The sequence below is a fragment of the Balaenoptera physalus genome (genome assembly GCF_965194825.1).
Source record: "Balaenoptera physalus genome assembly, chromosome: 1".
Lineage (NCBI taxonomy): Eukaryota > Metazoa > Chordata > Mammalia > Artiodactyla > Balaenopteridae > Balaenoptera > Balaenoptera physalus.
This window is the reverse complement of record NC_138882.1, coordinates 165,634,069-165,657,901: the sequence shown is the minus strand read 5'-3', so window position 1 is coordinate 165,657,901 and position 23,833 is coordinate 165,634,069. Positions and strand designations below refer to the sequence as shown.

Genomic DNA, 23,833 nt, shown 5'->3' with positions numbered 1-23,833 from the left:
GGACCCCGCCCCCGGCCTCCCCTGCCCGCGGGGTGCGGACCCCGCCCCCGGCCCTCGTCCCGGAGGCTGGGGGCCAGACCCCGCCCCCACCTCCCTTTTAGGCTGGAGCCTGCCCCAGCCCCCTGGGCCCGCCGGGCCTAACCTGGCTCTACCAACCTTCCTGGGCGGCCAGGACCCCGCCCCTGTCCCCTCCCTGCAGCTTTTGCTGTCCTCCTTCTCTTTCCCCACTCTCCTTACCTCCCCCCACCCCGGTCCCCAGCGGCTAGCTGTATTCAGTCTCAGGCAAGGGATACAGGAGGCAGCCGACCAAGGTCCATTTGGGGACCGAGAGAGTCCTCATGCCCTTTTCGTGTCCCCGCCCCCTCTAAGTTTACCCCCAGGGATCACACTCAGCCCTAATTTGTAAAAGAGGACTTAATCCAGCCTGGAGGAGGGGGTGGTTTTGACCCTGCTGTCGCGGCCCTGTCAGTGGGAACGAAGGTGTTCTCTGCAAACAAGGAGTGAAGTTTAAGGACCCCCTCTATAGGGCCTTGACCTTCAAAGGGCTTTACTCCACAACTCTGAGTGGTGAAAACAGAAGTAACCACCTTTTCACCTCCAGCTGCATCGTGGGACAGAGAAATCCTCCCTTGGTCTCCACAGTGCCCAGGAACAGTTTTGACCTTTGAGGCCTAGGGGAGACCCTAATCCTTGGCCCCATGCTTTTTGAGCTTCTCAGGAAGGGGTGTGAGGGGTGTGCAAGGATGGGGCGCTGCAGGGGCGGTGGAGGGAAGTCCTCCTCCCCGACCTCTGCAGTTTCCAACCTTCTGGCTTCCTCCCTGTGCCCTGCCCGGGCGGGAGGACTGGAGTCTGCCAGGGACACAAGGCCCCTCCAGGTCCTTGAGGCCGCCCCCCCCTGGGATCCTCAGGCTTGTCACTAGGAATAAATAGCCTCGATCTGGAAGGGTGGGGGAGGGAGGAGGCGGCTCTGCTGTGCTGTTAGCAAAACAAGAAACAGCAAACCAACCCTGGAAATACCCTCCTCAGAGTCTAGAGTAGAGATTCAGGTGCCCACAGAGGCTCTGCCATCCCACAGGCTGGGTCCTGCCAAGCTCTCAGAGCAGAGACTCATTCCCTCCCAGGCTGGGGCTGCTGAGTACCCTCCTCTCCCACTTCTGAATCACACGCCTACCTTCCTGGGTCCCAAGTCACACTTGAGGCCAGGTTTCCTTTCAAAATTAACTAATTCCTTATTATTGTTGTTCCTGATGCCTAAACTGTAAGTGCCATGAGGGCAGGGACTGCGTACTTCTGGTTCACCACTGCATTCTCAGTACCTACTCCAATGTCTGGCACGTAAAAAATATCTGATGAATGAATGAATGATGGACACTGCTTCCATTTGGACTCCCACACCCCAGATTGGACCACAGGCACATGCTATCTGGAGCCCAGGGAGGGCGCAGCCAGCCCATGGGTGGGCCTTGCTCTGGAATTTGCCTTGCACGTGTAGGAGACTCCTAGCCCAGGGGAGTGCAGGGAAGACTGCCTGGCTGGAGGAGATGGCAAGAAGGGGTTTGCTCTGGGGTGCGGGGAGGGCAAAGGTGAGCATCCTTCAGAAAGGGAGGAGTTATGAGTGAGTAAGGAAGGTGCTGGATCAAAGGTAGGGTTGGGGGTGGGGTCTCTTTTTTTTTTTTTTAACTGAAGTACAGTTGATTTACAATGTTGTGTTAATTCTGCTGTACAGCAAAGTGATTTGGGGTCTCTGGTTTTACTCACGACTTGAATCTCCGATGAGCAGCCTGAATAAGAGCCAATATTTCCTGAGTTCTTACTTTGCACCAGTCCCTGCCTAAGCACTTTACATATATTAATGCACTTGATTTCCAACAACTTTGTGGAATATGTATTTTTATCCTTGATTTAAGGATGAGAACGTGGAGGCACAGAGAGAGTAAGTAACCTGCCAAGGGTGACACAGCTAACAGTAGAAAAGCCTGGATTCAAATCCAGACAGTCAAATGTCAAAGCTCCTTATGCCAAAAAAAGAGCTTAATCATTAGGCTCTATCGCCTCTGTAGTCATTTAACCTCTTGAAGCCTCAGTCTGTCATCTGTTCAGAGTGGGGGACTCCCTGTGTCACAGCATTCTTGTGAGGATTGGATGAAAGCACACAGTAGGTATTCAACATGTGGGACACTCCCTCCACTCCAACACTCTCTTTCCTGGTCAAGTGTTAAGATTCTGCTTCTTGGACTTGGAGTCTGGAGGCCCAGAAAAGTTAGGAGACTTTTGACTTGGCCCAGCCTGAGAGAGGGAGACTGGTGTAGGGCAGGTGCTGTATCCTTTCGGCTCCCCATTTCCAGCTCCCCAGTAGGCTCACATTTCCCTGCGTGCTCTAATTTCCGTTGGCCCAGGTGGACGTGCCCCAGGGAGGTCTAGGGATCAGCCTCATGGACTCCCTGTTCCTGTCCCCCATCAGTCCTCCCCCCCTCCCAGGGAACAGGTGTGTCTGACGGGCGCTGGAAGCAGAGCCTGAACGCTGGCTGACTGGCCTTGGGTGAGTGGGATCTGGTTGTCCCTTCCCTCACCCTGGAGGCCCCCCGCCCCCACCCTTCCTTATCTTGTTCAGGGTCTCCCAGCTGTTCTCTCACCTTGGAAGGGTTTACAAAAGGAGGCCCTGGGTGACTGACGACTGGCAAGACTCTCATGGTTTCCTCTGGGTGCTGAATCACTCTCTGATGCTTGTAACCACAAGCTCTCCTCCCCCCAGTGAGAAAACTCCCTTCCTTCTCTGGTATATTGCTCACTCTTGCCCGTTGGGCTGCCTACAGCCCGTGCAGGCCTCCTAGCTGAGCAGACACCCTCTTTCAGATTGCCCAGAAACACTTGCCTAGTGACCCCAAGCCTGGCAATGGGTCTGTGGGTGCAGAGGGTAAAATGAGTGACTGCTACAGAGCGTGGGGGAGGAAGAGTAGAGGGAGAACTAACCTATGCTTAAATGCCAACTACACGCAGGGCACCGTGCTAAGTGGCAGTCATTACTTCCTTCAGTTCTTACAAAAGCCACACGAGGTGGTTATTATTACTATCACTATTTTACAGAGTAGTACACGGGGCTCAGAGAGTTTGACAAGGTGGCCCTAAATCACAAGCTGATAGGTGGTGGATGTGCAATTCAAATCTGGGGCTGACTTGAAGGCCCACCCCCACTTCCAGTGTGCAGAGCTGCCGTCTCCTGGGTATCCCTGCCACTCAATGCCTTCTTCAGGGGAAGTGGCAGGAGCTACTAGGGCTGCCACCTGGTCACTCTGCCTGATGGCTGGGCTTCTTAATTGAGATGAGGCTGGAAAGGTGGGCACGGGCCAGATCATGAAGGGCCTTGTCTTTCAATGGTTAAGTAACAAATAAGATGGAATTTTGCTAATGCATGTGGCCTTAGTTGGGTAAGGCTCAGACTCAGAGGCAGGGAAAAACTTTTCACATAGCAGATCTCAGCTACTTTCAGCTTTTACACGCCCACTGGCCTACTGGATTCACACCTCTAGGGACTGAGGAGAGGATTTCTCCAGAGCTCCTCGGCTGGAGAGATGAGCACTGTCATGAGAAATGGGTGCAGTTACAGAACTTGCTGAAGTTTAGTTTCACGTGGTGGAAAAGAAGCCAAATGCCTCTGGAATGTTCTGCTGTGCTCAATCCTTTCTCAATCCTTACAGGTAGGTTTAGTAATACTAATAATAACAATAATAGCTCTAATTGATCGTGAACTTGCAGATGGGTGAACACAGTATTAAGGACTTTAAACATATTATTTCATTTAATCCTCACAACAATCCTGTAGGTATAGTATTATTACTTCCATTTTACACATGCGAGACTAAGGTTCAGTGAAGCTAACTTTGTCTTGACTGGTAACAGTTAGGATCAGAACACATCTCCATGGTTTATGGTCCTAATCATTACATTGTACTGCCTCTGACACTCATTCTGTCAGCCACACCTTGAGGGTGTGAGGGACTTAGAACTTTACAACTAATGCCATGATATAACTCCTCCGTTCAACTATGAGCCCCTTGACGGCCCTGTGAGGAGAGCAGTGCGTGCTGTTATTATCCTTGTTTTATGGATGAGAGAAATGATGCTCATTAAAGCCAAGTAACTGTGTGCATGTGCGATTGGGGCAAATTCTGGACCAAAAGATACAAAAAGACCAAAAACAAACCCAACTGCCACTTCTGAAGAGCCAGGAGCAAAAAACGGGTGCCGGAAGCAAAAGCAGGGTACTGCGCATGGCCCCTGCACTCAACACCACAAAGGCGTGGGCAGAACACACCTAAGCCACCCCTCTGGCCTGACCCCTGGACACACCCCTACCCTCACCCCATATAAGGAACCAGCTTGCCACGCCCACCGTTCCAGGAGCAAGCAAGGGAACCTGTTACTTGTTTTTGCTCCCTCCTGCAGCTGCAGGGGCCCCAATGAAGCCTTGTCTGAATTTTTTATCTGGCCTCTAGTCAATTTCTATTGATTGGGGAAGGCCAGGAATCCTGGTCCGTATCAATGCGACCTGTCAGAAGTCACACACCCAGTACATGGCAGAGCCAGACATGGTTTTAAGGATGCTTGTCTCTCTATAGAGTGCTCTTTCCGGTGCACCAGAAAATTCACAGGGCCCCTAGCTTTTTTTTTTTTTTTTAATTATTATTATTTTTAATTGGAGTACAGTTGCTTTACAATATTGTGTTAGTTTCTGCTATACAGCAAGGTGAATTAGCTATACATATATCCCCTCTCTTTTTTTTTTAAAGTATTTTTTTTTTTAAAGCTTGATGGTATTCACATTGCTTAATTTGTGTCATGCTTTATTTATTTATTTATTTATTTATTTATTTTATTTATTTATGGCTGTGTTGGGTCTTCGTTTCTGTGCGAGGGCTTTCTCTAGTTGTGGCAAGCGGGGGCCACTCTTCATCGCGGTGCGCGGACCTCTCACTATCACGGCCTCTCTTGTTGCGGAGCACAGGCTCCAGACGCGCAGGCTCAGTAACTGTGGCTCACGGGCCCAGCTGCTCCGCGGCATGTGGGATCGTCCCAGACCAGGGCTCGAACCCGTGTCCCCTGCATTGGCAGGCAGATTCTCAACCACTGCGCCACCAGGGAAGCCCTATCCCCTCTTTTTTGAATTTCCTTCCCATTTAGGTCACCACAGAGCATTGAGTAGAGTTTCCTGTGCTATACAGTCAGTTCTAAAATAGTTACCTATCTTATACCTAGCAGTGTATACAAATACACCGCATAAACACGGCAAACGGAGCAGAGCTGTAGTTGACTGCACATGCGCACACTCCAGGCCCAGCTCAGCCCAAGGGCAGTGCCAGCCACGGTGCTCCCAGGTGCCAACGGAGCGGATCACGAAGGCGAACTCACCGTACACGTGGACAGGCTCTGGCGAATAAGAACTGGCTGTTGTAGAGTCACGAGGCTAGACCTAGAGAACTACACTTCCCAGAAACAGCCTGGGGTGGACGCCTTTTGCTAGATGACGTATTTCCGGAAAAGCAGGCGCTGGATAGGCTGCAGAAAGGAAGGGGGCGGTTCTAAACCGCTGGCGGCTCGGCCTATATCCGGTAGGGTCAGTGGACGAGGCGGTGCGGAACCGGCGTTGTCTACTGAGCTTTTCCAGGACTGAGCCGACATGGCGGCGGCTTTTCGGAAAGCGGCTAAGTCGCGGCAGCGGGAACACCGAGAGCGAAGCCAGGTAGGACCGCACAGGCCTCACGAACGCTGGCCGGTGGCCCCATGTGCTATTCTCGCCCCGACCCTACCCACCCACCCAGCTGCAGGTCTTGGCCTTTTCTGTGCGGAGATGTTGCTTGTAAATACATGCAAATATATGCTGACAACGCAGGCGTGGCTGGGGCGGACCCTCGCGGTTCGGGGAGGAGGGGGTGGTCGTTCTCGCTAAGAGAGCACAGTTGTCCCTATTTCTGAGAGATAATGAAAGCTATCTTGCAAGATTTCATTGAAGTAGTTAAATGAGATACTGTGTGTAAAGTGCTTGATATTCTCTGGGGAAGTTGAGGTCAAAGTTCACACAGCCAATAAGTGTCCCCGCTGGAACTGGAATCCACATCTAAAGATGCTCAGCTCTGTCCGCTGCGTATGTGGGCTGATCCCGAAGAGATTGGTGTTAATTAATGTGCTATCATCATCATGCCTGGGCTTTGAGGTCCATGAAGATCTGCCACGTACGCTTTTTGTTTATGTCTCACCATGTAATGTTGGTGTTTTCCAACCCCATTGTACAGATGAGGAAACTGAGGTCCAAAGAACAGAATTGACTTGCCCAGTCACAAACACCAAATTCAGACCGAATGAACAATTGCAGGACTTCTGTGGAGGGTGTGTCTGTGTGGAGAGGTTGAGTGGAAATTCATTTAATATATGCAGAGTCAATTTATTCTTCTGTTCTCAGGAATCACACAATATCTGATCCAGAAAGGCCCTTAGGGATGTCTGGTGCAATTTCGTTTTACAGATGGGGAAGAGAAAGAGAAGGATGTGTCTAAAGCTGTGTCACTGATGGATGGGCTGGAACTAAGGCCTCCCAACCACAGTTCAGTCTTCCTGCTTAATAGCATTTATCAGACATTTATTGTGCACTTGCTGTATGCTCAGTGGTGTGCTGGGAGTAGTGTATTGATAATTTGCCACCTTGTTTGGACCCCTGTGTGGATCTATCTAAAAATAATAACAGCTAGAAGTGCTTGCTGTGTGCCAGAGCCAGACAAAGTGCAAAATGCTTTACCCTTATTATCTCATTTATCTCTCAAGAGTGTGTGGAAGTAGGTACTATTATTTTCTTACATTTGCAGATGGGAAAGCTGAGGCTCAGATAGGTTAAGTAATTTGCCCAAAGACATACAGCTGTAGGTGGCTATCAGCAAAGCCAGGGATCAGACCAAGTGTTTTGAATCCAGAGGGTACTAAAAGTTGAATAAAGAAGCAACTTTATAAGAGATGCATAAAAAAATGACCAATGAGAGGGGGGGAAAAAAAGGGGGGAAAAAACCCCAAATTAAAAAACAAATAAAAATGCTCAATAAGGAACATGAGTGGAAAGAGGAGACATGATGAGAGAAAGCATCACAGTGAAACTTGTTGGACTTGGAAGGCAATGATAATAGCTGTCACTTTTTAAAAAAAATTTTATTTATTTATTTTTGACTGTGTTGGGTCTTCGTTGCTGAGCGTGGGCTTTCTCTAGTTGGCAGCGCGCGGGGGCTACTCTTCATTGCGTTGCGCGGGCTTCTCTTTATGGTGGCGTCTCTTGTTTCGGAGCACGGGCTCTAGGCGCACGGGCTTCAGTAGTTGTGGCTCGCGGGCTGTAGAGCGCAGGCTCAGTAATTGTGGCGCACGGGCTTAGTTGCTCCGCGACACGTGGGATCTTCCCGGACCAGGGCTCGAACCCATGTCCCTTGCATTGGCAGGTGGATTCTTAACCACTGTGCCACGAGGGAAGTCCCATAACTGTCACTTTTTGAGCACTGACTGTATGCTAGGTACAGCCCAACATGCTGTACAAGGATTATCTTGTATTATCCTACAGCATTCCTGTGAGGCAGATGTTATCCTCATTTGTATCGATACAAATGAGGAATCTGATGCTTAAAGAGGTTGAATAGTGTGTCCAAAGGCACAGTTGTGGGTAGTTGATTTGGATTCGTAGAGAAGACAGAGGCAAAGAGCATGACGTGGCCATGTCTGAGTGGGAATAGAGGGTCTTTGTGGGAGAGGTGAGGAGGAGGCCATGCTGGAAAGGTTGGTAAACACATTGACGGGAGCACTCCCTATTTGGGTAAAGTTTGGACTTTATCTTATAGGTCCTCACTGAGGCACTGGGGGAGCTCTGGAAGATACATTGGTATGGAGGGGGTAATTACGTGAACTATTTCAGATTCAATGCTAGGCTTCCTCCTGGCAGGTGTACATTCAAGTGGACATGACAAATTTCAAGATTTCTGCCTCACTTTGTTGCTCTTTTGACCCTTGAGTTTTCTTTCTCTATTCTCTGTCAACTTCTCTTTGTCTGCTATAATTAAAATAGTAATGATCAAGAGAGGGCTTGGGTATTATTTTAAATATTGAGTTATTTCTTGCATCACTTCAAGGATAGAGGATGAGAGAGGAGACTGTTAAAAATCCCACCCAGGGACTTCCCTGGTGGCGCAATGGTTAAGAATCCACCTGCCAAGGCAGGGGACATGGGTTCGAGCCCTGGTCCGGGAAGATCCCACATGCTGCGGAGCAACTAAGCCCATGTGCCACAACTACTGAGCCTGCACTCTAGAGTCCGTGAGCCACAACTACTGAGCCTGCGTGCCACAACTACTGAAGCCCGCGCACCTAGAGCCCGGGCTCCACAATAAGAGAAGCCACTGCAATGAGAAGCCCACACGCCACAACGGAGTAGCCCCCGCTCGCCGCAACTAGAGAAAGCCTGCGTGCAGCGACGAAGACCCAATGCATCCAACAAGTAAATAAAGAAATAAATAAAAAAAAATTCCACTCGAGTTATTATACAAGTTTAAACAGTAGAGAAGTTTATGTACTGCCTCAAACATCGAGAATATTCAAAGTGGAAGAGGATGCAGTGTAGGAGGGTGGGGAAGAGCAGACTGTGGCCCCAGATAGAATAGGTCTCGTTCTCGCTTTGCCACTTACTGGTTTTGTCTGTGTTCTTGGGCAAGTTCTCTAAACCTCATTCCCTTTTTGGAAAATTGGGATAACAGTAGTGCCTGCTTTATCCACTTTCCATGATTGTTTGGGGATAAATGACATTGTGTGTAATGAGCATAGCAGATTGCTTTGTAACAGTATTTCTTTTTTTTTTTTTTTCACCTTGATAAAAATTTTATTTACTCATGTTACGTACTCATCCTAACAAGAGAACAGGAATTTTTTTTACCTTCTGGGAATGTCAAAACTCCTAGATTTTACAAAGCAACGTAAAAGTACATACAAATTCTTTTATTTTAATTTAAAAAAATTTTTGGAAGTGTAGGGTCTTCATTGCTGTGTGCAGGCTTTCTCTAGTTGCAGTGAGTGAGGGCTACTCTTCGTTGTGATGGGGGGGCTTCTCATTGTGGTGGATTCTCTTGTTGCGGAGCACGGGCTCTAGGCACGTGGGCTCAGTAGTTGTGGCTCGCGGGCTCTAGAGCGCAGGCTCAGTAGTTGTGGCGCATGGGCTTAGTTGCTCTGCGGCATGTGGGATCTTCCCGGACCAGGGATCAAACGCCAGTCCCCTGCATTGGCAGGCGGATTCTTAACCACTGCGCCACCAGGAAGTTCCCATACAAATTCTTTATAGTGATTTTCTTTTCTTTCTTTTAATTTTATATTCTCAGATTTGCCCAAAATGTAACGGTAATTCTTAATAAATGTGGCCTATTATGATGATGTGTAGGCAAAAGCATCTAGCACTGACCTTGCCGTAGGTTAAGTGCTCAAGGAGTGGTAGCTTGTAGAAAGATAATAGCAAGATTTAATCCTTGTACCTTCATGCTATCCAAGTTCTGTATCAGAGAAAGTATTTTCTGTCATACTCTCATGCTTAGTACCGAAGTTAGAATAATAACAGTACACATATGCTGGGCACCTGCTATGTGCCAGGCTGTGTGCGGGCAACTACCACTTACAGAGGCTCATTAAATCCTCAGGATAGTCGTGAGAAGTAGGTCTTATTGTTCTTATTTTATAGCTAGGAAACAGGAGCTCAGAGATGTTAAGTGAAGTGCCCAGAGTCACAGATTGTTAAGAGGTAAAGCTTGGATTTGAACCCAGTTCTTCAGACTCTAAATTTAGCTCTCTTAACCACAGTTGCTTCCCTGTTACTATGTTTTCCCTTCATAGTATTTTATAAACCCTTGGATTAAGTCTGTAGTAATTTTAGTACAACTGGCAACTGCTTTCTTAGTGCCGAGTCATTGTTGCCTTTCTCTGTCCTTAATAGGCCAAGAAGCCTACTATGGCCGTACTTGTGACCTCTCTGGCGCCTGCATGGCCTCTCATCCTTGGGCAGTGCCCAGTTGGGGGAGGGAAGGGAACAGGATAGCACATTGGCTGCCAGGACATGGATTTACTGAACGCTCCAGAGATTCTTGTTCCTGTCAGGTGTCCTGTTGATTCGGGTATGTGTTTGCTGAGGAAACTAAGCACTTTTTTTTTCCTTTTGTCTTTTAGCCCAGCTTTCGAAAACATCTGGGCCTGCTGGAGAAAAAGAAAGATTACAAACTTCGTGCAGAGTGAGTACAGTCTTTCTGGGAGCGGTGCTGCCAGAAAAGCTTACAGCCTCCCTGTACTACAGCTGAATTGCCTGAGTGTCCAGCAGGGGATGATTTCCTGCCATTGATAAAATGGCCAAAGCTCTGGCAGCCTGTCAGATACTTTTCTGCGACCCTAAACTTCTCTCTTTGTTTAGGCAGAGCGTTATTTATTTAACTGTAGTTGCATTGAGAATTTTTTTTATTATGTTGTTCCAGATCGTTTTCTCAGAGTGGCTTTGGTTTGCTTCTGCCTTGGTGTTTGAGCTAAAAGCTGAATCTTTTTTCTCTCCCTTTTCTTGAAGTTCAAGATAGAATCTAACATTCCAGTTGTTGAGTCTCTTACATCACCATGTGTGGTGTGGAATGAAGACATGTGAAAGATGGATTCATGGGACTGAGTGTGGGTGATAATGAACTTTGAAAACATTTTATAAAACAATTATCCCTATTCTTCTTCGTCTTTAGCACTTTATTTACAAAATATTTTATAATTATTTGTTAGCCATGCATGTCAGCTGAGGTCCTTTTTATGCCCCCGGAGCAGCTGGTGATGGATTAAGTGGATTGCTCTGGGTCCCAGAGTTTTTCAGGCAAATAATAATAACTGAGTGCTGTTATTAGGCCAGGCAGTGTTCTAAGAGAGTTGCCATTTTTACATGCATTTATTCCAGCAATCTTTGGGGATACTATTATTATCACACCCATTTCACAGATTAAATTGGGATGCAGAGTGGTTAACTAACTTATCCAAGATTACTCAGCCAGAAGTGGTGGAGTCAAGATTTGAACCCAGGCAGTCTGGCTCCAGAATCCACGATTCTAGTCACTATGCTACACTACAACGTGTAGTTTCTGAATCTTATTTGGTCACTTGGTGCCCCAGCTTGCATCAGAACCCCGTCTGAGGAGTTGTAATCTGTGCTTTGTTGGGTCTCTCCCTGTAATGATGTAGATGGCAGTAAAACTTACGTGAAATGGGGACTGTTAATTTCAGGTAGAACAGGGATAGGAGAGGACCCACAAAGAGATGAGATCAACATCTGACATTGGAGTGTGACATTGGAGTGTGGGTCGAATGTAGTCACTCCTTTGGCTTTTTTGAGTTTCATTTTGTATGTATCATTAGATGTTTATAAAGTTTGCTTGTTGTGTTTTTTTTTTTTTTTTCTTTTTTGCCATGAACCTTGTTTAACCTGCTTTTCAGTGACTACCGGAAAAAGCAAAAATACCTTAGAGCTCTCCGGAAGAAGGCTCTTGAAAAAAATCCAGATGAATTCTACTATAAAATGACTCGGGTTAAACTCCAGGTGGGTGCCTCATGGATCAGTTAGTTTTTTTTTTTCCCCTGCAATGCCGTATGGCGTGTGGGATCTTAGTACCCTAACTAAGGGTTAGGGAACCCATGCCCCCTGCAGTGGAAGCACAGAGTCTTAACCACTGTACTGCCAGGGCAGTCCCTCAGTTGGTGTTTTGAGCTCCAACTCAACAAGGAAAATAAGGATGAGGGAGGAGATGGATAGCTAGGATCCTGGGCTTTTTTTTAGCTCTTCTCCAGTTGGTCAGGTGCTCCTGGTCATTATGCAAGGCAAAGCTGCCCCTTCATGAGCAGCATGCGTTTGGAGTTGTCTGATGCCTGGAGCTATTCTGAGAGGGTGATTGGAGGTGCTGAATTGAATGTGTGTCTTGGGGGCCTGGTGCATTGTGTTGCTGTTGTATGTAGCCTTTGGTTGTCTTTGTTCCAGCCACGAACTATGCCAACAAGTTATTAATGATTTTAATCTAATAGGAAACGTATCTTTTAAATTTGGATTTTAGGATGGAGTTCATGTTATTAAGGAGACTAAGGAAGAAGTAACTCCAGAACAGCTGAAACTGATGAGAACTCAGGATGTCAAATATATAGAAATGAAAAGGGTTGCAGAAGCTAAGGTAACAACTAAAACTCTTTATTCTGATATGTTTTTGTTGGTTAAGAAGAGAAATAGAAATCCATTGATCTCGAGTTGTAAGTTGATTTCTTCCGGCATTTCTAATCTTAAAGTACACTTAATTATGATAATGGTTTAAAAGTATAGTCAGCATGGTGGAGTGGAAAGAGGTCAAGTTTGAGACAGACTTAGGTTTAAACTCTGGCTCTGCCATTCATTAGCCCCATGATTATGGACAAATTAGCTTCCCTGGGGCTGTTTCCACATTTCTATCTCATAGGATTGTTGTAAGGATTAAATGAGTTTTGTGTAGTGCCTAGCTAGCCCCCTACCTGACATGTGGTTGGTGCTTGATAAATTTTAGTGGTCCTTTCTTTTAAAAGAATGAAGCAAATTCTTTGCTGGCTGGTGATAATGACGTGGAATGGTCTAAACTTGTGCAAATTCATTTCTGATACCCTAGAAGAACCCAATATAAAATGAGACCATATTCTGTATCCTAGAAAATTGAAAGACTAAAATCAGAGCTCCATCTGCTGGATTTCCAGGGGAAGCAACAGAAGAAGCATGTGTTTTTTTTTGACACCAAAAAGGAAGGTATGAAATGTTTGAAAGTTTCTGGGACAGTCTAGCATATTGGTCTGTGTTGTTTGGTGTTAGAGACAGCACCTTAAGGATTGTCTTGACTTTTAGTCGAACAGTTTGATATTGCAACTCACCTGCGAACAGCCCCAGAACTAGTCGACAGAGTCTTTAACAGACCTACGATAGAGACCTTGCAGAAGGAGAAAGTGAAAGGAGTTAACAATCAGACTCGACTTAAGGTAATTTTCTCCATTTTTCTTCAGGTCTGAGTTTACGGGAATCTAGGTTCTTTTTTTTTTTTTTTCCCTACTGCATTTAAGATGATTATTTTTGAAAACTTACCAAGTTCTCTTAGAGAAGTGGAAGGAAGATTTGGTGATGGGAATGGAAGTGGAGGATGGTTCCTTAGTTTCTAAGATTAGAGGACGTGTAGCGTAGTGGTCAGGAGCTTACATTCTGGCCTTTAGGTCTGCATTTGTTTTGTTTTTTGTTTTTTTTGTTTTTTTTTTTTTTTTTGGCCATGCTGCGAGGCTTGCGGGATCTTAGTTCCCTGACCATGGATTGAACCCGGGCCCCGGCAAAGCACCGAGTCCTAACCTCTGGACCGCCAGGGGATTCCCTAGGTCTGCATTTGAATCCTACCTCTGACCCTGGGCTTTGTGCGTTCAATGCTTGTAACAGGTGCCAACAGTTTTAAAAGGCAGAGAAAGGAGGGGACACTGAAGATGAAGGGATTTGGTATACTTTGATATTAAACCTTTAACAGTGAATATGCATATCAGACGGTCTTTCATGTTCTGCATTTGTACCCCAAATTTTGTATTGACTTGTCCTTACAGTGCTTTCCATCACTGTAACTGGGTTTGTGCAGAAGACATGCTTTTTCTCCAAGTCTTCTGGAGTTGAACTCTCACTTCTGACTGATGCATTTAAAAAAATGCTGTCAGTGTGTTTCAGGCAGACAGCTGTTCTGTTTTGATTTGAATCATTTACACCGCATCAGCTTTGTTTAATTTCACAGCAGCTTCTCTAGCTCAGAGGCAGCTAAACTTGCTTTAGTAATATAAATACCCCTAATTAGTTTGATTATATTGGGTAATCCCATAAATCAACAGTCTGTGCAATAAAGTGAAAACAAAAGCTGTCTGAAACCACTGCTGTGAGACTATGCTAGAATTGGTGAATTGTTTAAATCTGAGGCCCAGTAATATTCCCCTCTGTGTAGCTAACACTTCCAGCCGAGGAGCCGGCTGACTGGTGTTCTAGTGATAACCCTCTTGGTCACGTAGTTGTATTTTCAGTTGGCTGTGTCGCTGACACTTCTCAGGTATCGCAGTAGTCCCGAAAGAGGTTGGTATTCCAAAGTCCTGTGTAGAATGGTTCACCATCTTACCTTTTGAGAAGTTGGGAAGGTTTGGATTGCCCTTTTTGTCTAGTGGTGTTGTTTCTTTTGACTGTCTTGTTTAAAAGCAAAACTATTTTTATTAAGAGACTGCTGGTGGGTGGCTTGCAAGGGAATTTTTAGTCTGTAACTTGGAGGGGGTGGGCGGTCCGCGAATGGGCTTTAGGAAGTCTATGAGCACCTTCTTTCCACCTTGAAATTTTGTGTGACTGGGTATATACGTGTGTATGGATTTGTACAAGTACATATATGCATTTATGTCAAGAGAGAATCCAACGCTTTCATCAGTTTCTCAGAGGTCTGTGGCCCCCACACTGAAGGACCGTTGGTCTTTGAGGGGTCATCAGCAGTGAGAATTTTCAGGTCAGCTTCCACTGACACAGTCCTTCTGCTTTCCGAGTTCCGCGGTTCTGACGCCAGCACACTGCCCGGTGGCCCTTCTCTGCTTCTCTACTCATTGTGTAGGGTTTCCAGCACTGGCTCATTCCTTCACGTTAGGTAACCGGGACGCTCAGACAGCTCAGTGTAGTAGTGGAAAGATTCCTGGGATCTGTGAGACTCGAGGCGCAGTTCTGATTCTGCTCCAGGTGAGCCTTGTGTCCATGGGCAAGTCTCCAAGGTTCCATGGAGCTCTGGAATGTGGTGTTCGTAAAATGGCCAACTTCAGAGGCTCTTGTTACGTTGATTCTGGGGTAAGGAGGGAATTGATGAAACCATTTCTGCGTTTGGGCCCAAGTGGATTAAGAAACAGTTTCTTACTCATTTTTATCCTGTTAATTGTTTGACTGAAAAATGTGTGTTTCTTCTGCAGCAAATAGCGAAAGAGAGGCAAAAGCAGTATAACTGCCTGACACAGCGGATTGAGCGCGAGAAGAAATTGTTTGTTATTGCACAGAAAATTCAGACTCGCAAAGATCTTCTGGTGAGGAGAGAGAGCCTTAGGCCTTCATTTTATTTTATTTTATTTTTTTCCTTGTAAAGTTCTAAACTGAGACTGGATTTCAGCTGTGTGTAAACCAACCCCATTGAAAATGTCTGCTCCTCAGGGGCAGTGGTTTGAGCCAGTGTCTGTTACTCTGACAGTGTTGAAATGTTCCTTGATTAAGGAGGTAATAAGGGGCTTGCTTGTTAGTCAGTGCTTTGGAACAGCAAAGGGTAGGATCGGGTGGCATATGAACTTTATAGCTTATGAGCAGCTATCTGTAACATTTAAACAGGTTAATAAAACAGTGCGTGTCACTCACTGGTGTTTAAAAATAGACAACATTGTGTAGTTAAATAGCAGAGCTAAGGAATATAAGATGCCCCTTTCATATTATCATTCCTCTAAATGTCAAATTTTTCAGCTTTGCAGATCATTTTGGTCTGCCTTTCTCAACTGGGGTTCCGTAAGAGAAGAAGCCCTACAAAATAATGATTTGAGTACCTTCTCAATTTTCACAAGAACTTCTGCACAGCCAGCCTCATTATAGATGCCCAGGGGAGAACTTGACTCATTGCGTCGGGGATGCCTTAGGACAAAGGGCTTTGTCTCTCTTGAACATTGAGACGGCTGAACTAGGGGCTTTCTAGTAGGTAGTTTATTAAACTTTCTGTTTTACACAGACGTCTCCTACTGTTTACTGGTAACTTTTTACTCTTTTGTAGGATAAAACTCAGAAGGTGAAGGTGAAGAAAGAAACAGTCAACTCCCCAGCTATTTACAAATTTGAGAGTCGTCGAAAACGTTGAAGTGTTATCGATAAGCCTTTTCATTCCACGTGGAAGAGTTTATGTTTTTTTTTTTTCCAGTAACTTCAGATTCCACTGGTCTAAGTGACTTGGTTTTCCTGTTTATAACCATAATTTATTATAGATCTGACATTTGATGTGAACAGTGTTAAAGCCCCTTCCCCCGTCTAAATTGTTTGTGGGTTGTTGAATTGTTGAAATCAGTCTTTTTTTTGGCCGCTGCACGAAGCCTGCAGGATCCCAGGCCCAAGGCAGTGAAAGCACCAAGTCCCAGTCACTGGACCACCAAGGAATTCCCTGAAATCAGTCTTATTTTTATATACTTTCATTTTTTTTTCATTATAAAAGTTACATAATCTTTTATATAGCAGATTTGGAAAACAAGTGAGTTCGTCTCTAATCCCAATGCTTATTCAAGAACGACAGACAACTGTTGTGTACTTAACTATGCTAAGAGGTTAGGGAAATGGAGGGGGACGACTATCAGAGCATTCTGGTTGATTTCCTCCATTTTGTAGAGGTTGGCACTGGTTTTTGTGTTTTGTAGTTGTAATTAAACACCTTTATGGCGTACTTTTTTCACTTACTATTAAATCATTAGCTCTTTTCCATTTTGTTACATCATTAAATTTTTTAAAGTAATATATGCTCATAGTAAAGACTAAAGTAAATATTTCTAATGTTTGCATAATGTTTTAACTAGTGGATAGACTGATTTTACCCTCATTCATTCTTAATTTATTGGCTATTCAGGTGGCTGCATAAGTTAGCCAGGAAGGACTTTTTTCTTTTGCACTTTACAGCTGCAGATAGAAACCCTTGGAATTAGGAACTCACAGGGGCACCTCTTCTTCATTGATGAAGCTCAGATCAGAGCAGACCTGGCTCTCTGTTCCTGCCCTCCTGGCCAGCTCTTGATTCCAAGGCTATAAATGGCTTGGTACAGGCGTTCACCCTGGAAATAGATACCCCAGCGTGTGCACGGCAGACACGTAGACCTCCCAGAGTCTCACCCTTCCCTTACCTGCCCACATAGGGCTGGGAGGCCGAGGCCAGTCAGGACAGGGCTGAGCGTGCTTAGAGCAGATGTGGGAGGAGCAGGATTCTGGGAGGCTTGCTTACACCTCACCCCCTGGAGGGGGAAGAGCAACACCCTTCTGCGGGTATTTAAAAAGAAAAATTATTCAAACTTAATAAATTCCTACGACTATTATGTCCTTATACAAAGCCTGAAATGAAAGCCTGTTTCCTAAGGGTGTACTCAGTGGGATTCGGATCTGGGAGCCCCGGAAAGCAGGAGGGAGGGCCAGGGGACTAGAAGCTAGCAGCTTTTGCCTTCAGGAAGGAAGTGCTTCCCAGTCTGGGAAGGTGCTGAGCTAAGTAAATGTTGACAGTCTTATGACAGAGGCGTCTGGAGACTTGAGACCTGAGTCAGGAAAGGGACTCATCACATGGGTGTTGGACAGAGGAGCAAACAGATCCAGCAGCAGTCTGTTCCTGGGACAGAACAGCTTGCTTGATACTGCTGCTGTGGCTCCCTTGCCCCCGCTGGGGAGAAAGGTGGGAGGAGGGTGGAGGTATACCTAAATGCCTTCTGGTGAAGCACACGCCCACACAAAGGTGCACACTCTTTATAGGCTCTCAGGGTAGTAGATGCACAAGGCTTCATAAACACAGGTGTGTGCACGAACACACCACTAGGGTTTCATGTACGCAGATTACACACTCACAAGTCCTCAAATGCTATGTAGGTGCACAGGCCAAGTGGAGCAGGAAGGTCCATCTTCTCTGAGTATGAAGTTCCAGGGTAGAAGTGATCAGAGCAACTCACTGCAAGGGAATAAAGCTAGGGGTCCTGAGCTGCTCTTAAACTGAAGGCTGTCTCCGAGGCCCGAGGATTCTAAGGGAAGAGGTTGGCTGCCCCTGTGTTTAACCTAAGAGGCTCCAGCCTCATGGGTCCTGAAAATAGGCCAAGGGCTTTGACGTTTTAGTGCCCATTGGAACCTCAGACTTCCGGCTCCTTGCTTGGGAAAGAGACTGTTGTTTCTTTTGGATCCACCCCTCCAGGTCCAGGGGTGCTTTGGGCTCTTGGTGGCACCCTGCTGTGGCTGTGCCAGGGGGAATGTGGCAGCTTGCAGAGGTGGAGAACATTTTTCTTGGCAGGACACGTGTCGTTCAGGTTTGTACAATCCAAGTCTCCAAAGCAGCAGCTGCCCAGGTGACATGGAAGCCCCAGGTCTCTCCAGCAGAGAACCAACCACCCTGGCTTAGTCATGGTCCACTGCCACCTCTTAGGGCCCTTCTGATTGAAGCAGGAGACTGTTAGGCCTTACTGTATTTTTTTTTTAATTAATTTATTTTATTTATTTATTTTTGGCTGCGTTGGGTCTTTGTTGCCGAGCATGGGCTTTCCCTAGTTGCAGTGAGCGGGGGCTACAATTCGCTGTGGTGCGTGGGCTTCTCATTGCGGTGGCTTGTCTTGTTGCGGAGCACGGCCTCTAGGCGTGTGGGCTCAGTAGTTGTGGCTCGCTGGCTCTAGAGCGCAGGCTCAGTAGTTGGCGGCGCGTGGGCTTAGCTGCTCCGCGGCATGTGGGATCTTCCCGGACCAGGGCTTGAACCTGTGTCCCCTGCATTGGCAGGCAGATTCTTAGCCACTGTGCCACCAGGGAAGCCCTGTAGTTTTGAATAAAATCTTTTACTGAACTGATTCCTGGCGACAGGGTGGGAAAGGGCCCAGTAGGTGGAGCTGCTGCCCCTTCGCTCGGGTTAGCTCTCAGGGTGCTGCTGTCGAAAGTGCCCAGTACTCCATAGGTGCTTAGTATGCATTTGTTTATTGGATTTAATGCCACATGGTAGAGCTCTTGTGAAAAAAGATTTTCTCCATCCCTGCTCCCCTAGCATAAGTGTGGCCCCCAAAGGACTGGGCAGGGAAGGGCTTTCCCTTCACCTTTCTAGTGAGGACCATGGAGGAAGCCTGTGTTGGAGTCCCAGGTCGTCCAGAGGGTGGTTCCACTGAGACATGGTGGGGTCTCCCCATGTGCAGTTCTGAGTGTCTGTTAACGGCTTGCTCTCTCCCCATGCTGCTGGCTGTGGGGCAGCAAACAATTAAGAGCTGCACGGCCTCCAGCAGGGGAGGCAGCCAGCAGATGCAGACTCGCCCTGCCTACCTGTGGAGGCCGGTGAGGCTGGGGCCTGTCGGGACTTGAGACAGACAGGCGAGTGGGTGAATGGTGCTGGCCTCCCTCCCTCCTCAAGCTCTCCCAGCGTTGGTTCACAGAGCCGCCTCATGCACGGGGTGCTGGGGAAGGGTGGGCTGAAGCCCCAGGTGAGCAGAGGAGATGGGGGACCTGAGATACCGTCCTGGGGCTGTGGCAGCAAGTTTCTCGTGCAGCTGCTTCCTGGGGTCGGAGGGTGCGCTCTCTTTTGCCAGCCAGGTCATGGGGCCTCCCTGCTGGCAGGGCTCCCGCCCAGCTCCCTTGGGTCTGTCTCAGCAGAAAGTGTAGGGAAGGAGCCCAGAGCAGCTACGCAACGCCGAGAGGCAGAGCCTCCTTTCCCAAGTCCGGCGAGTAGAGTTAGGAGGTTCAGGAGGCTGCCCAGTTCATGCTTCTGCTTGCCCTCCTTTCCTAACTTCTCCAGTCAGGGGGAAAAAATCTCTCCTGCTTCTTCAGACTCCCTATAAGGAATCTCCCTGTTCCTTACTCTTGGATCCATCATTACTTTGGGGAAGTGCTGTCTAATCTGTATCTCTCCTGACTGGAGTTGGTGTCTAGTTCTCCCTGCCCAGTCTTGCCTGCATCCCTCGATGGCCCTGGTAATGGCCATGGCCATTTCCTCTCTTGTGCGAGGGGAGCACACTGGCTGGTGTCGGGGCAGTGGTGCTGCGAGGGTGGTAGTAGAGGCTGGTGCAAGACAGAGCCAAGGACCTAGCTGTTTCTCGGCAAGAGGAGTTTATCTGGGGACTGCTGTGTTTGGGGTTGAGGGTGGGAAGGAAGTCCTTTCCTCTCCTCCTGTCGTCTGTCACCTGACGGTCAAGCCCAGACCATAAGTGTTAATGAAACTCTGGTGCCCCGGAGGCAGCTGGGCAGCACCCCCTGCCCTGAATCAGCCTGACTCATTTACAGCTCTCTCCTAGTTCCCCCAAAGTCTTCTCTCTGCGGTGGCAAATGTCGGGGGGTTGGTTTCAGGTTTCGTGTTTTCACATTACTGGGTGGAAAAAAAAAAACCTTTCCAAGCCAAAAAACCAGCTTCTACAGCAGAAACAACATGTCCCGAGAGCACTGAAAATTTCCCCATCTTCTCTCCTCAGCTGCTCAGCGACACTGAGGCCAGTGACAGAGGGGTTAAGAGGAGGGGGTTGGAGCCAGGCTGAGCAGAGCGTTGGGGACAGTCCCTTTGGAGGTGGCAGCACTTGCCTTCCTGCGTAAAGACGGGAGGACCTTTGCAGGGCCCTCTCTAGCTCTGGAGCCTGTGGCCCCCCGTGGCCAGCCGTGGATTGCCAGGGGACTGGGGCAGCTGTCTCAGGACAGGCAGGGGCTAGGGAATGAGGGACCGTCTCGCATCACTAGCTAATTTGATCCCAGGGGGTCGGAGGGCAAGTGTCCCTCCCTCAGAGAGGGCTCTTGAGGTGGAGTGGTAGGTGGGGAGATGCAGGGTCCATCTGGCACTTGGAGACTGAGGGGTGCCACCACCTCCTGCTACTGCCTGGTAGCATTATAGACCACACCCACCCCGACAGGGGCAGATGGCCTCCATGGCAGATGGAGACTAGACCAGCAGTGGCTGGATGAGCCTTGTAGTCTCAGTCTGGCCTCCCTGGCTAATAAGACAATCCAGAGAGGCAGTGGCAGGGGTGTGTGTGTGTGTGTGTGTGTGTGTTTAGGGGATGGGGTCCTGGCCTGGTTGGGCCATGCTGGGGGAGAGGGAAAGTGGAAACCCCAGATGGAGCCAGTGAAGCTTGGGGGCACACCTAGGTTTGCCGTGTAAGGGTGGCAGGTGCTCAGAGCCCCGACCCTGCCCACCTGCCTGGGCTCTAGAAGCTGCCCCGGTTAGTTCTATAGTGAAGGCGAAGGTCTCCCCGGGCGGGAGTCTCTGCTGCAGCTGGAGCCTGGTGGGCTGGAGGCAGACCCCCTCCCTGCCGGGTCCCCAGAGCTCAGGGCCTGGGCAGCAGCTCCTCCCACAGGATGCGCCTGTTTATTATGCGCTCGGGCTCTCTCGCCACGCAGGCAGGCAGCGGCCTTCATTAGCAGAGGAGCTGGGGTCTGTTTTGGCTGCCTCATCAGCATCAGTGAACTGCGTCCCTGCGAGATTTGATACAATTTAATTAACCTAATTAAAAGCTCTGATTGCAGAGATGATTGGGGTAGCGCCAGCAGCGACTGCATATTTATAATGAGCTGCAAGGTGTGGGACCGCAGCCAAACGCCACGCATCCTAATGAGCGGGAGCCGGGAGCCAGGGAGCGGGAGAGCGAACGTTTATTTTTGGCAACAATGCCCAGTTCCTCCCTGCCAGGGAGTCAGAGACCTAGGGAGCAGAGACGGACCTGCCCGCCAGAGCTCTTCGGCACAAGGTGGGAGCAGGAACTGTGCCCCACGTGTCCTGGTGCCTTCGGACGCCCACACGAGCGCACAGTGCCTGTGTTTTCCGCTGCAGAGTGGGGGGATGGGACCTCAGCAATGCACTTGTCCTGCCTCTCTCCATCTTTGGACCACGAGCCCTGGTATGAGGAAACGGCCCAGCAGAACCACCTTGATGTCAAGACTTCTGGATCCCTGGGTTATTCTCTTCCAACTTGTTGAGGAAGATCAGAGGCTGAAAACCTGGGTGGGGATCAGAAAAGGGGTCTGAACGTCCAAGAGACCCAGGTGAGGATCCTGGGCCTGGAACAAACAGGAGAAACAGGAGAGATGACCCTCCAGCTCATCCCGGACCCCCATCTCCTCACTTTCTTCCGAGAACCCTGCCTCAAGAGGGCCACCTCCCCTGGACTCTCCTCTCCCACTGCCTCTGCCTGGGGAGTCTTGGTTTGTCTGACTCAGCGTTTCCGCTGTAAATCACATCTAATAATAACGAGAGTGAGAGCTGTGGCAGAGATGCTGTGGGTGAAGGGGGCACCTGTGAGAAGGGGCGCGCTGCCTAAGTGCAGGGGGGTGTGGAGCGGGGGCCGAGCTCCGGGCTGGCAGGAGTGAGGGCTGGGCTCTGGAAGTCACCATCAGAGGCCTGGGGGTGGGGGAAGAAGGTGGGAGCAGCCCTCCCCCGCCCCCATCTCTGCCGGGTGAGCATGTGTAGGTCACGAGCTCAGCCAGGCTGCCCCAGCCCCCCTAGAGTGCCGCCAGGACAAGATGAGATTTGTCCCCGGCCCACCTTGCAGAGCTGCAGCTGTTTAGCTCTCTTATCAATCTTCTCTGTGGGTTTAATCATCTCTCTGTCATCCTGCTGGGGCAGCCCTCCCCTTACAGGAGCCCAGCTTTCCTCTGATCCCCCTCCCGCAGACACAACCATCCTTCTCCACCTGACTTCCCTTGTAGGAGACAGAGGGTGGGCCAGGGTGGCTTTGCCCTAGGTTTAGTCTCAGTGTTGGGGCAGAGGTCCCTGTTTTTGCAAGGAGTCAGCAGGGATTAGGGGGGGTGGGTAGAGGAGGCACTGGGGATCTTTGACTCCACTCTGGGCTGGGTAGGGCAGTGCCTAGGGGTTGGCAATGAGGGCCATTAGCCTGGATCGAGGAGATTCTGTGTAGGTGCAGTGTTCATCCCTTCCGTCTCCCTCTCTCCTGCCAGCCCCTTGGCAGCTGCCTCCACCCACACCGTCCAGCCAGCCAGCTCTGGCCTCTTTTCCTGGGCGAGTCCTGTGGGGCTAGGCCCCATGGAGCCTTGTGGGACTCAGGGGCCCGTGGGCCGGAACCACGAGCCCACAGCTTTGCGTGCATCTTGGGAAAGAGGGTGCCCAGGAGTCAATGGAGCCTGTGTTGTGGTCCAGGCTGGGAGCCAGGGCGCAAGGGGCTCTGGGGCCCATCCCTGTGCTGACGTGCAAGATGACCTTCAGGGCAACTCTTGGGCCCTCTCTGCTTTACTCTCTCTCCCCTCCACAGTATGTGGGGAACGGGCGGGGAGGGGGGTGACATGGGGTGGTATATGCACCCCTCGGAGGGCACATGAGAAAGAGGGCCTTTCCTCCCCCTGCTCACTCACTACTCCCACCCCAGGCACTCTCAGTGCAAGTGGAAAGCTGATTCCTTCCCATTTCTCAGAAGGGGACGGAAGGCCCCAAAGAGGATAGCATTAGCCTGAGCATCAGGCACCTTAAGGTGGGGGATGAGAGGGTCCCCTCAGGAGGGGACCACAGGTTCTGGAGGGGCACTGACTGCTCTTGGGCTGGGGGGGGCTTGTTCCCTCCAGCACAAGGCTGGGCTCTGGAGGACAATGGCGTGTTGATGAGGCTTTGGTCCTGGTCTCACATGACCCGATGGGGGTGGGTGGACCGCACGTGGCTGAGCCGCCTGGGCTGACCTTTGGTCGCTGGCTGGGGAAGAGAGGAAGCCACGAAGCTTCCCTCCCACTCAGTGCACCCCGGGCACTCTGCCGCCCCCATCCCAGGAGCTGCCCTCTGGGCACATGCACTGTCTTCACCTACCTTCTTCTTTTGGCCTTTCTCTTCCCTTCCTCTTTGCACTGCTCTGTGTGTGCGTATATGGCGTGTGAGCATGTATGTCTATGTGAGTGTGAGCGAGGAGGCTCCCAGAGGACGAAGGACAGTGAGACAAGACACCCCCTTCATGGGTTCTTTCTAATAATGGATGACGCTTCTTCCATTGCGGGGATAACACCAGGGTAGGGCCAAAGTGTATGTGTGTGTGTGTGTGTGTGTGTGTGTGTATTTACCCACAT

The 23,833-nt window shown here is 49.1% G+C and overlaps 1 protein-coding gene across 2 annotated transcripts; it reads left to right on the top strand.

Moving 5' to 3' along the window:
- Nucleotides 1-5,584: 5,584 nt before the first annotated feature.
- UTP11 (UTP11 small subunit processome component) lies at nucleotides 5,585-16,559 on the top strand. Of its 2 annotated transcripts, none has more exons than XM_082424617.1 (8): nucleotides 5,585-5,737; nucleotides 10,222-10,283; nucleotides 11,509-11,611; nucleotides 12,120-12,233; nucleotides 12,736-12,829; nucleotides 12,926-13,056; nucleotides 15,031-15,141; nucleotides 15,867-16,559. In XM_082424617.1, the coding sequence occupies exons 1-8, from the start codon at nucleotides 5,675-5,677 to the stop codon at nucleotides 15,948-15,950; spliced, it is 762 nt and encodes a 253-aa protein (XP_082280743.1). In that variant the 5' UTR covers nucleotides 5,585-5,674; the 3' UTR covers nucleotides 15,951-16,559. The 2 variants fall into 2 exon arrangements, with proteins under 2 accessions (XP_082280743.1, XP_082280742.1); XM_082424616.1 differs by lacking the exon at nucleotides 15,867-16,559 and adding an exon at nucleotides 15,566-15,809.
- Nucleotides 16,560-23,833: the final 7,274 nt, after the last annotated feature.

Excerpts from the sequence above, each read along its gene's own strand:
- UTP11 (XM_082424616.1), top strand. The coding sequence starts at position 5,675 with ATGGCGGCGGCTTTTCGGAAAGCGGCTAAGTCGCGGCAGCGGGAACAC. Across the intron at positions 12,830-12,925 it reads TTTTGACACCAAAAAGGAAG|TCGAACAGTTTGATATTGCA; the intron begins GTATGAAATGTT and ends CTTGACTTTTAG. Across the intron at positions 13,057-15,030 it reads ACAATCAGACTCGACTTAAG|CAAATAGCGAAAGAGAGGCA; the intron begins GTAATTTTCTCC and ends TTTCTTCTGCAG.